Genomic DNA, 15,940 nt, shown 5'->3' with positions numbered 1-15,940 from the left:
TCCTGCCCTCTGAGTCAATATAGAACTAGTTCCTCAGCATAGTGTTAGAGGACACTGTGCCAGATGTTGGAGGGGTTGTCCTCAGAATGTATGTAAAATAGAGATGGAGTAAACTTGGAGTCATCATGGGGTTTTTTTCCTCAAGAGAAAGGGTGCTAAACTCAAGGGTCTTGGCCAAATTCTATCTTGAAGTATTATTCTAAATACCTTGCAGTTTTCTCTTGCAGTTTCAAATGAATATATTGGTCATATTCGCTTTCTATCCTAATGGTCTTGTAGTGTTACTGTTTGTAGTCAAGGGTTGCCTATTTCCATCCCAAAACTCACTTTCATTTCAGTGTTGGAAGAAGTGATACCTGTACATGTGTGTGGCTAAGCTTTTCAGACCTGTGTGCCTAAAGCAAGGTACCCACACATGGATTTAGAAGCCCAAATAAAAGTAGGCTGATTTCAAAATTTGCTAAACACCTGCACTTCCCACCGATTTTGGTGAGACTTTTGGGTGCTGAGGACTTCTGAAAATCTAGTCATTTACCTTTAGGTAGATGAATGAAGAACCTAATTTAAGCACCCAAATTTACACACACATACTTTATGTACACATATACTTTCATTTATAAAATGAATATTGTGTTTAGGAATCCTTGGAGGTAAAAGGCCTTATATAAATGTAAGAAAGTAATATGGGCATGCTCTAGCTTCTGGGGGAAATATTAAACCTTCTGTCAAGAATGAGAAAAGGCACCAGAGATTATGGAAATCTGACTACTTCTGTAACCTTCTGTAGGCCTTACTTCAAACTCATGATGTAGTGGCACATGAAGTTTACAGTGACGAAGCTTTGAGAGTTACGCCTCCTCCCACCTCTCCATACTTAAACGGAGATTCTCCAGAGAGCGCCAACGGTGACATGGATATGGAGAATGTAACACGAGTCCGACTGGTACAGTTCCAGAAGAACACAGATGAACCAATGGTATGTAGGCAACAGTACTGTTCTCTTAACTCTGTAAAGAGGAAGAGGTGACAAACTATCTTAGTAGTTTCAAACCACAGCGTTTATACACAAAAGTTGTACTGTTTTAACTGTATGAGTATAGTTGAAGGGTGGTACAACCAACATTATGTGGACACAGTAAAACCAGTTTAAAAGTGCTTATACTAGTATAGCTTATTCCCATATGGAAAGGGAAATAAGCTGTACTGGTATAGTTACATAAACGTTAGAGGCTGTACTGGTATATGTATTCTGATAAAAGCAAATCACACCTCTAACTGAAATAGTTATACCAGCACAAAAACTGTGTAGACCTGGCCTTAACATGTAAAATAGTACTGGATAGTTTGCAGTTTAATAAATTACTTTATTTTAATAAACTAATGGTTCTTATGGATTGTTTGTACAGCAGCTACAGTCTTGAAGAACTCTAAAAACATGATAAAAAGAAACCATGTTAGTGGAGTTGCACAGTTTGACACTCCCAATTACATAAGTCCAAGAACAGATGCCCTGTTAAGATTTCATAAGGAGGAATGTATTTTGAATACACTTCTCCAAAATGCTGTTATACAGTATAAATTTTTTATTGATTAGTATAGATAGACTATAAAATATGTAAAATTATTTTATGCTATAGCCTGCATACTAAATGACTGTGTCTTCATCTTATAAAGAATCATTGTCTTTACTGGTAGCTAAAAATGCATCTGTGTTTTAACCAAATTTTATCAGTTTTTTAAAATGGGAAATTAGTTCAAATAGTAAATGGAAAGACCTGTAAAAAGAATATTACATCTCTGGAAAACAAATGATATACTTTGATTTTTGATGGGGTTTGAAAAATAGCAAAAGAGGAAACCGTGTGTGTGTTTCCATAATAAGTTTTATGGTGGTTATTTGATCTCATAAGAGCAACAGTGTATAAATTCATAAACTAAAGGTGAAATTCCAGCCTCTTTGAAGTCAATGGCAAAACTCCCATTGATTTCAATAGGGCCAGGATTTCCCTGTAAAAGATAGCTTCATCTCAAGCTTGCAGCAGAAGTGACCATTCTTAGTAGTTGAAGAAGCAGGTTTCTGAATATTTTTTCTTAATGATCTAACAATTTCTTTTACTAGGGAATCACTTTAAAAATGAATGAGCTGAACCATTGCATTGTTGCAAGAATTATGCATGGAGGAATGATTCACAGGCAAGGTAATCTTAGGACATAAATGATTTTATTCTCAAATTGGATTACTCCCATAATCAAATACATTTTGTGTAACAAGTGAGACCCTGATCCTAAAACTTACTGTTCCACACCAATGGATCCCTGTGTCTGCATGGAGTCCCATTAACTTCACAGGGTCACCACTCAGGTGCAAGGGTCTGCTCACCTGGAACAAGTTGCAGGAAGGGGCCCTGAGTGTTTAATTTTTGCTTTAATAGGTAATGATGCAGGTCGTCTCAAATTGCTTCTACGGAATATCAGTTCTAAAGTGTATGTAATTTTGGAAAGTGTATTTATCTAATTCTTTTCTAAAATTCTCAGAGTAAGCACAATATTTTTTTCTTGATATATCAAAAGTCTCTGTTCAGCAGAAATTCCACATTTCTCCATGTATTGTCACAGAACTTCTGAGACTCATGGCAGTTTGACTGCTGAGATACCGAAATGTGAATCTGGAACCAAAACTTTTCTCACCCATGCAGCTTGTACCTTTGTGTTTGGCTTTCACTGCTCTGAGCTGTTGCCAAACCTTTAGACCTGTGCCTGTTCCTCGGTTCCACTCCCATCCTGTGTGCCCAGATATATGTCAAAAGTAATTAATGGCTGAGCTGAGAGTTACCTACTCAGTAGTGAACTAACCCTGGCAGACTGCAGATATGAGTTGTGTCTCTAGGGAAGTTTGCAATTTGAAAACTGTCATTTTGTGACACTGATCAAACTTTTCTTAAAAATGGCAGATTTGAATTTGTGTGAACTTGTGTATTTGCTTAACGGGACACCATCAGCTTGAATCTAGTCAGCTTTTTAAAATGAATAGAAAAGGAGATTTGACATATAAGAGCCACAGTTGCTTTTTTGTCATTGACTTCCTTTGTTATCACTTAGATGGTAGTCATCCTCCATGTAGTAGATAGTTATTACTTTGTATAATAGCCACAGCTGCTTCCAAAATCAGAGGGATAGATCCTTTTTAACTTGTTATAGAATTTGCCACTATACCCATCAGAGGATGGTGCCTTGCTATTTTTAAATTATTGTACAGCGTCTGGAATTTCTAGGAGGTATTTAAGCTTTTCTGTTTGTGCTTTATTTAGCTTTGGAATGCTTCTGAGTATATTCAGAAGTCTTGAAATGTTATTACTCTTTTCTGAGTCTTCTGCATATAAGTTTAGGCAAAATGCAGCAAATGCTTTAGCATTTTCATCAGTTGTTCATTTTCTTAAATGTCTATTGGTGTTTTAATCTGATTACCACTCTAGATGCTTGTTGCTTCCTCGGTTGGTATTCCAGGAGTCTGTTGACTTTTTATTAAGTTATTCAAAATTGCTTTGAGTTGTCCAGTTTATCAACTAAAATGTAAGTTGGCAGTAGTTTCAGGTGCTACACCAGCCCCTGAATCCCCTTACCAATTTTTGAGGGTTTACCATCACATTTTCTTATTTTTAAAAATTGTTTCTTTTCTTCTATTAATGTGAGGAAGAACAGAGGGCTTCCTAACTAAACAGGGAAACTGACAATACACAGAGGACTGTCAAATACTCAGAGTAAACAAACTGGGAAAATAGCAAAGTATAATTACCCCCATTTTAAAGATGGGGAAGCAGAGGTTGGAAGCTGAAGTGACTTACTCAAAATGAGTAAGTGGCAGAGCTGGAGCTAGATCTCAAGACTTCCTGACACTCCGTGTTTCTCAGTGTGGGGCATTTTAATTAATCATAAATTAATCACTGAAATAATTAATGTGTTGGATTCAGATCCCAAAAATTCAAGGGGAATAAAAAGGTTAAATAGCGACTTTGAAATGCTGTATGAATTTGTATAGACTTGTGTATTCTCTTAAAGGGACAGCACCAACTGGAAATCTAGTTGGACTTGACATAAAAGATAAAGATTAAACTGTCAGTTTAATAATGGGACTTCTATTTGAACTTTTATTTACCTACTATTGTTACAAGAAACTTTTAAGATTACTAGTCATGAAAGAGATTAGAAACAATGTTGACCCACCTCTAAAGGGATTTGCAATGTCTATAGTGCTTTGAACAAAAAAAAAAAAATTATATAAGTGCTTAGTAATGGGTTGTTCTAAAATAAAAGGTGTAGTTTTTTATAGAAACAATTTAATTACCAAAATGTCTTTTGTCCTCTCGGGAACAACTTATATTTAGGTATTTGGTTCTGCAGTTCCCATAGAACTGTTTTTAATCAAAAGTAAACGTAATCTCGAAGTGGAGATTTTTCATTTTGAGTTACAGCAATAGTGAATTATTAACCAAATGTAACAACAACAAAAATCTAACTTCCTTGTTCTGTTTTATGAGACTGACTAAATATTCATAGTAGTTTTTATTTCTAATAGTCTCCTGCAATCAGTGATCAAATATAATGCATGTGATTGTATCACTTAATGTTCTGTCCCCTATGTGGCTTATTAGCTTCCGCTGGATATCATTCCATATATTCAATATTCAGCCAAATGCTATAATTTATATATTCAATACACTCTGAATTTTCCTGCTGTAGCTCTCAATGGCTGCATGCCAGTGTCCGTTTTCTTTTCTTCATCAGTTGGCAGTGTGGCAGGTGAGCTAATTTTTGTGCTCTCACCTTTTTCTTTGTCCATCATAATCAGTGTTTCCCAAGCAGGGTCAACCTGTGCAAAGACTCTTTCGTCCTTACTCCATGTGAACTGGTAATAACACCCCAGTATCAATCTTTAAGAATTGTTCACTTTGGGTATAAGTGAACTGATTGTATTTTAAATTCTGCCACAGAGGCTTATTTATGTTTGAGCTTTTGTCCTCATATCAGTGCTTTAACACAGAGTACTTGTGGGTTTTACTCATCTAGAGAATATGTTTAGACTCCAAATGGTGTTCCTGCGTTTTTCTTGCATCTGCTGTACTACAGCTAGACTTCCTGGCAGCTTCAAGCATCCAAAACCCAAGTGTCTGGGTTTTCTGCTGTTAAAGTTTTTGTTTTGGCACATTTGTGTCAACAGGCCTATTTAAAATGAATACACATCAGGCACCTATGCTACTGCTGACCCAGGACACAGACTTCCTGCAGAAGACATGGCACTGCAGGTTGCCTATTCAGATCTGTAAGAAAATGACTTAATTTGGAGCTCCCACAAATAGTTAAACCATGAATCTGTAAACACCCATGCCCTAGGACAACTAATAGAGCATTTTGTGAGCAAAGATGGTGCTGTTATAACAGCATGAATATGATTACATGGTGAAAAGAGACTACTGTAGTGTACATGGACTGCCTCCAACTTTGCCAGCTGCAGAACTCTCCTCCAGCTGCAGAATTTGCTTCCTCAGAGGAAACTGTTCCCTGTTCTGTCCAGCAGGGTGAGGGGTGTCTCAGACTTTTATACATAGCAAGAGCACATACTGGCTGATGATGTGCTAATTTGGGTTAGGTGAAGGCAGAGGAAGAAGATTGCCAACCCATGGCCACCCTGTTCTTTATTATCATCGATTTATTTATATATTGCCATTGATACAGAAAAATACAAAATACAGTTGGTAAAATAGAAAATATAAAATACAGAAAAGCCCCTACCCAAAAGAGTCTACAGTCCAAAGTCTGAATAAATACAACACAGATAATAAACGAGGAGTCAGAACAGGGAGTGCCAATCAGGTGTACACCATGGTATGGGAGTCATTAGGCTGGGGAGAAGGCACCACATGGAGATGCCAAGAACATCACCTCCCAACAGAAAAATGGGGAGAGGCTGTCCCAAAATGATTAAAGCCTCAAACCTCCCTCTCTCTCCAGTGACCCATTCTGACCCCTTTCTCCCAGCTATTAGCCAACCCAACTCTCCACCAAGACAAAAGGACAGAAGTCTTTAAATCCCCTCTCAGCTGCCCACCTCCTACACACACCAGCTGCTACTGTCCAGTTATGGATTGTCAGTACTAGCTTCTGCCACAGAGTAAAATAAATGGAAAACATTCAAAAGAAGGGATTGTATTTAACTGTATTATCAAAATGACTAACCTTATGAGCATATTCATGATATTTATTTCAATTTTTCATTCAATCATAATTTGTGTTTGGATGTTTCCCAGCAATGTTTTTACACTGTTGCAGAAAGTATAGCATGCCAGGGGATATTGTGCATTATTGTGCCATAACAATGAAGATGTCTGCATGCAGAGCTTAGTTCCAGCGTGGTACAGAGCTCTGATTATTTTGGAATCAAATATATTTTTGTAGAAGGTGTGAAAGGCTGAGAAAGTTTGCCAGTGCTGAACTTGTATAACTTTTTGTTAGAGGGTTAGGTCATCAATACGCCAGCTGTGAGCTGTTTTCATTTGAAATTCAAATACAGAGCTGCTGTATTCACATACAGTAAACTACTAACTGTGATGAATCCTGATTAATGTTCCACAAGGCAGGACAGAGGAATTGCACTGGAGTCCCTACCCCTTTTTGCTGTCAATAGGAAGCTCCTGTGGAATTGATTAAAACATTTTCTGTGGGATGGAGGACTTTCTCCTGAACAGATTAAAAGTTTGAGTAATCCTGTTCTGTAGCCTTCTGGGAGCTTTAGTGGTCCACAGGGCTTTGTAGCAGTGTCACAGACTAGAGTCCAAAGGGTAATCAGGCATTGTAGTTCATGATAGTGCCTGTTAGGACAGCTCTAGTTAAGTCAGGCTCTCTTTCTGTTATAAAGCACATGGTTTTGGAATTCAGTATTTCTGCCATTTCAAATGAAGCTGAAATTTAAGACTCAGATCATTAGCATGAATGTATTTTTTTTCTTCAATCAATATGGTCATTTTAGATTTAGCAATCCACAAAAACACCATTCGTAGCTTAGGTGATTTATTGCCAACATCCGTTTCCACAATGGCTTCATTTTGAAAAATAGATTGCCAGCTGTTGGTTCTTCAAGTAAAACTAATTGTGTTTGGTAAAGTATTTTGAAAAGAATACTTGGCAAATGAATTTAGTTAATTCACAAAACAAAAAGTAATATAGTAAATGTATAGTGAATGGACTACCCATGTAGAATGATGGCCTTGCTACATAACAACCACTAGCAACCACATTATTTTACTGAATAATCTATCACAATATGCACATTTTTCTTAGCATCCAAAGCTGCATTGGAATGGACAGCACATTCGCACCATTGATTTCAATGAGTCTTTGTATGGTAAAAAATGTGTACAGTTATGCTCTGTAAAGAAAAGAAAAAATACATTTAATAACAATTAAAAAATCACGGTTTCTAGAGTGGAATTGTTCACTCTGAGTTCCACTGCTTTGTGGGTTTCAGCTAGACACTAAACTCTTATTTTAGCATTTTATTTTAATGTCTTTGTACTGCCAATCTCTGTTTGAGTTTTGGTATTGTTTCACAGTTATATTATAAATGTACACATTAACTATTTGTTTTGTTAATTCTGCAGGTACACTCCATGTAGGGGATGAAATCCGAGAAATAAATGGAATCAGTGTAGCAAACCAAACAGTGGAACAACTACAAAAAATGCTTGTAAGTCCCTAAAAGTTTGTTGACATTGGTTCTTTAATATTTTTTAAATAAACAACAAAATTAATCCTTTTTTCTTTTAACAAAGCCTCTCTAAATCACAGTGTTCTTCTTTGTCCTTCCTTTCTTGGTAGCTTACCTGATCCCCCAACACAGTCCCTTTCCCCATCCTAACTTCCCCCCCAAAAAATCATCTAATCAATTAAGCAGTGCCCTAGCAAACCACAGACTTCTCCAGGGTTTCTTCCACCGTGTCCTTTGTGCATGGAACCCCCTCCCTGAACTAATCCATCAGACGACTATCCTCTCCTCCTTCAAATCCTCTTTTGTGATGCCTCCAAGTAATCACCAAGTGTTTGAATAAATAGGCCATGGTGCAAGTGGCTGAAAGGCACTTGGCATAGATCCATACATACTTACTGGAGACAATCCAGTATAACACAAAGAAAAGGGCATATTTTAAAATTGTGTCTATTAGATTGTCTCCATCTCTTTCAGTACCTACCATATATATGTTACCTGTCAGCTAAGATTATAAATTCTTCAGGAGCAGGAATCATGTCTGCCTCTGTACAGTGCCAAACACAATGACAATCTTCCTTTTTGTGACTTTATTATTTATATTATGATCATTTCAAAACCCTGTTGTAAGCAGCATACAGTAAAGCATAAGATTTTGTTATCTTTATTATCTTTGTCTTCATAGCTACAGATGTAATTAATTATCCAAACTTTTTAAAATCCCACCACAGTATTTGACTCCCAACACCTTTTCCAATAGTAAACTTCACAGGCTTGACGCTAATTAGTATAAAATAATATTTTAATCTGTCCTGCCCATTGATTTAATCAAGTGACCCTTTGGTCTCATTACTGGGCAAGGTAAAGAAAAGGGATTGACAGATTTTCACTATGCTTTTCAGTTTTCAGTATGTCATTTATCTTGTTCCTGTTGAAGATGTATTTCTTATTATTTCTACCTTTAACAGAGTGAAAGGCATCTGTTATAATAATTGGGAATATTCCTTCTTTTGCAAGCATATGTTCATATGGGTACTTCACCATAGGATGCACGCACCCATGTGCCCTTTTGACAGAAGATTTGAATTAGAAGTGTCCATGAGTCCATGCCTGCACATTACAGAGGCTTGTGCTTTAGAGCAAAGGCATATAGAAAGGAGTGGACCTGCTGCTACTACAGTTCCTTCTCAACTGGCTGCGACTTGAAATGTAGCAACTGCATGACAGCTGCTTCCTAGCAGATGTTACCAGTTCTTTAACTTGTTTGCTTTATTCTTTTCTTCTTTATTTTCTCTAATATTTAGTTTACATTTTGTTTATTTTTTCCCCTTCTTTCCACAAATTTATTACATTTTAGAAGGGTTCAAGACACCACCCCCTTCCCAGTTCAGAACCAGTTCCTTGGCTTTTCCACCAGCCTTACTCTGGAAGTATGACAAAAGCCCCAGAATTCATAGCCTTCCAGACCTGCAGAAGATATTTCCCTCAGAGCACCGGGCTTTTTAGCTGTCTTCAGAGTCTCAGAGACTTTCATATCCCATTGAAGTGCAAAGTTTGCACAGGATTTAAAAGGGAGATGAGTTTGAAGTTTCTCCTTATGGAACACTCTTGAAGACCTGCAGGGTCTGAGTCCCCCCTCTCCTCCCCCATTACTTCAGTGGTGACCGAGGTTGCTTCAGAGACAAAGGATTCGAAGAGAAGAAAGCTTCCTTCTCCTAACAGAGCCTCCAGGAAAAGAGGTAGATTACCTCTTGGAACTGAACCTAAGGAGACACCATGTTCCGGGATGAGTACCTCCAAGGATCCTACAGGCACCAGCACCAGGGCTTTGGTACCATCAAAACCAGATAACTCAGAAAGATAAGCCTCCTAGCAAGCACCATAGAGAGCCAATTATTCCAGCACCTTCTAAGCATCAAGACTGCTAGGAGCCTAAAGACTTGAGGAAATCCAAGGCACCAGTACCATCTTCTCCAGCGCCGTCTTCAGATAGTGTGCACCCAGAGCATAGAGACGTCACCTCAGCAACCATTTCAGCACCATCCTCATAGGTGTCTCATTTTGCATCTCCGACGAGGGCCCCAGTACCACCCCTGGTCCATCTACACATTTCTACAGCCCTCTGGCACCTTCAAGGTTCTTGTCACAAACGGGCTTATCTGCATCAGAGGAACTGGAGTCCCCCCTCTTGCAGGTACCAAGAGAAGTTCCCCACTAATACCAGTACTACCATGCCAGCCAGGCTCCTCTCCTCCCCTCTCAGCAGGTCACCCGATACCTGTCCACCAGCACCTCTGGGGTAATGCCTCACCCTCTGGTGTCTCCAGCACCAGTGCCCAGAGCCCCTCCTTTGCATTCTGGGATAACACCTCCAACTCTGAAATCTCAGTACAGGGCTACTCAGCTTACTATTTGACACCTCAGGCGGTGTACCTGGACAAGGACACACCAGAGTCTAGAAGGTACCCCTGACCCTCCAAACACGTATAACCCTTCCGTACCCACAACCCCAGTGCGCCTACTGGAATCCCTGGACTGCCTATGTGGACCAATTCTATAGGGTTCCTGCCCACAAGAGAATGACTGGAAGTTCCACAGGCCTCAACAACCACCAACACCACAGCAGCAGTCACCAATACTGCGTGCTTCTCTGGTACGGAAGGAAGATCAGGAGGAGGATCTACGGAGGAGGAGATACCGTCTTCTCATAAATCCTCCTCTGCCCCGGACAAGGCAGTGGTGCCAACACCTCCCTTTTATGTGGATAATATTAGGTCATTTCAGGACATAATGAAGAGATGTACAGAGTCTCTTCAGATCTCGACAGAGGAAGTACAAGAGTCCCAGCACTCTGGTGGTTATTCTTCAAACCACCCCACACAACACAATAGCACTGCCCGTTAATGAGGCGCTCTCATCTCCAGCCCGTAATTTGTGGCATATACCTGCCACTTTCCCACCTACGTGTAAGTGGATGTTCCAAAAAAATTGTATGCCAGCCAAGAGGCTGGAATATTTCTTCTCCCACCCCGACTCTCTCATGGTGGATGCAGTTAATGAGAGAAAATGCCAGAGTAGATCAAGATCCCCATCTTCTGACAGAGGCCTCTTTGGTAGGAAGAGTTATTCTTCTGCTGCTCTTCAGCTCCAAGAAGCAAATTATCAAGCCATGATGGCAAATATGACTTTACTATCCTATGCCAAATTCACTAATTTTATTAACAATTTGCCACAGGACAAGAGGGAGCAATTCTAGGCCCTCACTTCTGAAGGACAACTGATAGCCAAGACCTCTTTACAAGCTGCCTTTGCTGCTGCTGTTACAGTTTCACCATCTTTAGCTGTTATGTGATGAGGATCCTGGCTCCAATCATCCGGCCTGTCCAGAATACGGTGGAGGACCTCCCTTTCAAAGGGTTGAAGCTGTTCAACAACAATACTAGCGCCTCATTGCGTTCCCCCAAGGATGCGAGAGCAACCCTGAGGTGTCTCGGGATCTTTGTACCAGGAACAAAGAGACGTTTCAGCAAATCAGACTGCACAACAATCCCAGCTATTCCAACATCAACAGTACCGGGCCTGTTCCAGACATACTGAATCTCCTAGGAGGAGGCCTGGGCCTCACAAGAAAGGGCGACGATCTCCCTACCTGCACCACCCTCCAAATGACCATTATGGCAACCTCGTCATGGGACACGAACAATGCCCTTCTCTGAAGCCACTGTGCAATCCTATCCTCCACTTTGGGGACCGCCCATCACCGTTTCTACCTAATTGGGAACTTATCATCACAGACAAATTGATTTTAGAGGTAATGGCTATGGGATATTCTACCCCTTCCTCCTCTCTCTTCAGGGACCCCTCTCATGAGGATTCGTAAAACAGGAGGCCCAGTCCCTCCTCAGTATGAGAACGATAGAGCCACTCCCCCCAGAATTTGTGGAAAGAGGATGCTAGTCCAAATATTTTCTGGTTCCCAAAAGAAATGGCATTGGAGGCCAATTCTTGACCTCAGGAGCCTGAACACCCATATTCTCTCACAACACTTCTGGATGGTGACTATGGTTATCATAATCCTTCTTTGAGTCTACGGGTTTAGTTTACTGTCCTCAACCTTCAAGACACACATTTTTCACATTGTAATGCACCCTTTCCACAGACATTTTCTGCACTTCATCATTGGCTCAGAATATTGTCGATATCATGTCTTTCCCTTTCGACTTTCCACAGCCCCCACAGATTTTTACAAAGGTCCTCTCAGTAGGTGCAGCTCACCTACATCAAGACAGTATTTCAGCCTTTCCCTATTTAGATGATTGGCTTCTCTAGGGGTGCTCCACTCTGGATGTCCAGTTGGCAACCAACAAGGCTCTAACCTTGCTTTAGGCCCTGGGTCTTTGTATCAACCTAGAAAAATCCACAGTGTCTCCCGTCCAGAGGATAGAATTAATTGGAGCTTCCCTGGACTCTCAAATTGCTAGAGTCTACCTACCTATCTCCATTATATCCCATCTGGTCACTACCCTACAGCTAAGTCCCCGGCCGACTTCAGCTCCTAGATCATATGTTGGCCCTGTCATTCGCTACACCACACGCAGGACTACATCTTCAATGCCTTTGGGCCTAGCTCAAAATCTCATATACACCAAACAAATACAGCCTTACCAAATGGGTTTCCTTTACCCCCACGGGTGCTGGACTCCCACAGATGGTGAAAAGACCCCCGATGAAGGTCTGTGTGGGAACCCCATTCTCATTCCTGCTACCAACATGAATCATCACAATAGATATCTCCCTTCTAGGCTGGGGAGCTATTTACAAGGTTCCACAAACAAGGCAAATGGTGTCCACAAGCAACGTTGCTTTAGAGCTAAGGGCAGTTTGTTATGCCTGCAACGTCTTTCTCCACGCATTTAGGGTCATCATATCAGAGTAATGGTAGATAACAGAGCTGCAGTGTCCTATATAAATTGATAAGATCCCAGTCTTTATGCACAGAATCCCTAAAATTGTGGAACTGGTGCATTGCCTGTCACATAGAGATCTCTGTGATTTTCCTACCAGGCCTCCACAACATGGTACGAAAGGCTCTAAGTAGAAATTTCCATTAGGACCACAAGTGGGAGCTCAACAGTGTGATCTTTCAGAACATCTGGAAAGTATGGGGCCTTCCCTTAGTGGATCTCTTTGCAACCCTGACCAATACAAAATGTCAACTCTTCTTCTCCAAGGGGAGACTCAACTGCGACACTTTGGTAGATGCTGTAAGGACCAGGACAGGAGTGGTCAAGCCTAATGGTCAGAGCTGGGGTCAGAAGCCAGGAACCAAAGCCAGAGTCAGAATCAGAATCATGCCAAGGTCGGGGCTTAAGTCAGGGTCAGGAGTCACGCCAAAGGTTGAGCCAGAATCAGTGTCAGGAGTCATCCCGAGGGTCAGGACAGGAATCAGAATCAGACAGCCATGCCAAGGGTCAAGCCAGAGTCAAAGTTCAGAACAACAGCCGGTCAGGAGTTCACTCAGTTGCTCAGACAACTTCCTTTAAATTATTCTGGCTTAAATAATGCATCTGGGCTGGATGTCTCCTCCAATGAGTAGCTTCCTAGGCAGAGCCTATGGTGGGCCAGAGTTCCACTAAACCCCTCCCATGCTGGTTCTGCAGAGCTGTTGGGTGACTGTCATGGTCTATGAACTGTTTGGGGACCCGTGGGCCCACATTCGAGACCCACAATCCTTCACAGGTGTCCTACTAGTTCCAGGGCCTCACTCTCTCCTCTGTTCTTACCTCCAATGCTGTTAATTCTCAAGACATTGATCAAACTACAACAGCAGCAGGCGAGAATCATCTTGATAGCGCCTTCTTGGTCCAGACAAGTGAGGTATTCAGATCTACATCACCTTTCTATAGAGAGACCCTGATGCCTCACTCTCAGATCAGACCACCTGATGCAGAACTCTGGCACCATGAGACACCACCAGCCTTCTGTCCCTGAACCTTATGGCCTGGCTCCTCTGTGTTTCTTGGCTTTAGAGTCAGAGTTCAGCAGAGATACAATCTGTACTCCTCAAAAAGAACAGGAGTACTTGTGGCACCTTAGAGACTAACAAATTTATTAGAATTCGTTAGTCTCTAAGGTGCCACAAGTACTCCTGTTCTTTTTGCGGATACAGACTAACACGGCTGCTACTCTGAAATCTGTACTCCTGAATAGTAGGAAATCCTCCACTCATAAAACTTACTTGCAGAAGTGGAAACATTTCCTTTTCTGGTGTTTTTGTCATTCTATATCTGTTTTTGAAGCTCTTCCTGCAAGGATCCTTAGTTCTTGTTTTTTTAATTCAAACAAATCATCATCTATGAGATTTGTCAAGGTGACACCTAGCAGCTATAATGACCTTTAATTCACCTATCCAGAGCTTCTCAGCTACATTCCTCAAGGGTTTAGCTAATCTGTTCCCACATATCTGCAACCCCACACCTCCGTGGAACCTTAACTTGGTCCTCAATGTCTTAAGGAACTCTGCATTCAAACCTCTGGGTACATGTTTGTTCCTTTAAGACCCCCTTCCTGGTAGCCATCACCTTAGCTAGAAACGTGGAAGAAGTTGGAGTGCTTTCGGCTGACCCATCTTACGCTATCTTCTACTGTGACAGAGTCACACCACACCCCCATCCTCTGTTTATCCCTAAAGTTTTGTCAGACTTCCATATCAATCAGGATATTCATCTGCCACTATTCTTCCCCAAACCTCACTCCTCAAGAGAAGAGGCAAGCCTTCTCACCTTAGACATTCAGAGGACACTAGACTTCTGTCTGGACCCTTCATGGTTCCCCTAGACCGGTGCTGCGGTGGGTCCACAGGTCTACACCTGCTCATTACAAGCAGGAGGTCGTGTAATGCGCATGTGCAGACCTTTGGACACTGGTAATTCAAATCTCTGGACAAGAGCTTACAGGCATGCATTCCACCTACGATAGAGCACCCATAGGGACAAAACATCTTGAACAACTCAAGTTATTGAAAGGTAAGTAACCTTACCTGTATATAACATGTAAATTGAATGGGAAGAAAAATTAATTTATTTTACAACAAAGGCACAATGTAAATCACAAAAAAATAGATGAGGGAAATGGAAATGAAAAAAAAAAACTTGCTGATGTGTACACAATTCTGTAAAAATACAGCTGTAATCTCCAGCCTTCTGAAGACCCGTCATGCTAATTCACTAATGGCGTATGTTTGGTTTTATGTTAATAAGAGACAGTCTGAATGTGTTTGTTTCTAAGTGAAACCACATATTGTAAAAGCTTTCCAGTTTATTTTAGGAAGAACTGCTGCTGCTCTCAGAAAGGTTGTGCTGGTTTCCTTACAGATATTAGAGTGGTTTCTTGTGTTTTAGCTGCAACGTCTTGTTTTTTAAAGAAATAATTTTCTTTCTCCAGAGGGAAATGCGGGGGAGCATCACGTTCAAGATTGTGCCAAGTTATCGGACTCAGTCTTCATCCTGTGAGGTAATGAATTTAATGAACCATTCCCATCCTTTCTCAATCCTGTAACTAACTGCCTGCTGACGGCTGAATGTTATTGCTTTCTGGGAAATTGTTTCTGCCTGTGCTGTTAGATCGCGCACACCAATTTTACAACAAAGATAACGGAACAGGAGTAGGTCCCACCCACCTACTCAGCCCTGCCTTCATATTCATCTCATCAGCACCTTAACTAACCCTTTACAGCCTATGATGTTAAAAGAAAAAGGAAAACCTCTCGAGTCTCTCTTCAGTTAACATGGAAGTATGGGGTCCCCTGTTTTAAAATTCATGATTTAAAATACTTTCTCCAGGAAGTCTATTTGAGTTCCTAAATTAAGAAACTTGAATAAATATTTCTGCTCTGTTTTAACATGAAAAATGTATGGATTGATTGATTTGGGCTGTTAAGGGTTAATTGAAGATCCTGTTTCTGTATAAATCTGTTCAGGTACATTTGTGATAATTAAATGTCTGTAACAGTAACATGTGGCTAAATATTATGTTTCTATTGGTAATGTATCATTAGTCAAGAAAAACAGGTTTGGAATTCAGTACTCTTTGAATTAGCAAAGTGATGCTGTGGTTTTGCAAGTTTATATAACTCTTCCTTGCACACAGAGCTATTTTCCATGTGTAACTGAAAGGAATTAAAAC

The 15,940-nt window shown here is 40.6% G+C and overlaps 1 protein-coding gene across 6 annotated transcripts in view; it reads left to right on the top strand.

The window, feature by feature from the left end:
• Positions 1 to 15,940, top strand: part of LOC113406346 (peripheral plasma membrane protein CASK) — a 406,853-nt gene that overhangs the window by 350,230 nt on the left and 40,683 nt on the right. For all 6 annotated transcript variants that reach the window (XM_026650702.2, XM_026650698.2, XM_026650696.2 and 3 more), the window contains 4 exons: positions 788 to 976; positions 2,120 to 2,198; positions 7,653 to 7,738; positions 15,200 to 15,268. In XM_026650702.2, the coding sequence (XP_026506487.1) occupies positions 788 to 976; positions 2,120 to 2,198; positions 7,653 to 7,738; positions 15,200 to 15,268 (423 nt within the window). The remainder of the gene's footprint in view (positions 1 to 787; positions 977 to 2,119; positions 2,199 to 7,652; positions 7,739 to 15,199; positions 15,269 to 15,940) is intronic.

The sequence above is a fragment of the Terrapene carolina genome, unplaced genomic scaffold (genome assembly GCF_002925995.2).
Source record: "Terrapene carolina triunguis isolate 2854851 unplaced genomic scaffold, T_m_triunguis-2.0 Scaffold26, whole genome shotgun sequence".
Lineage (NCBI taxonomy): Eukaryota > Metazoa > Chordata > Testudines > Emydidae > Terrapene > Terrapene triunguis.
The sequence above is the reverse complement of the archived record's forward strand: the minus strand, read 5'-3'. Positions and strand labels throughout refer to the sequence as shown.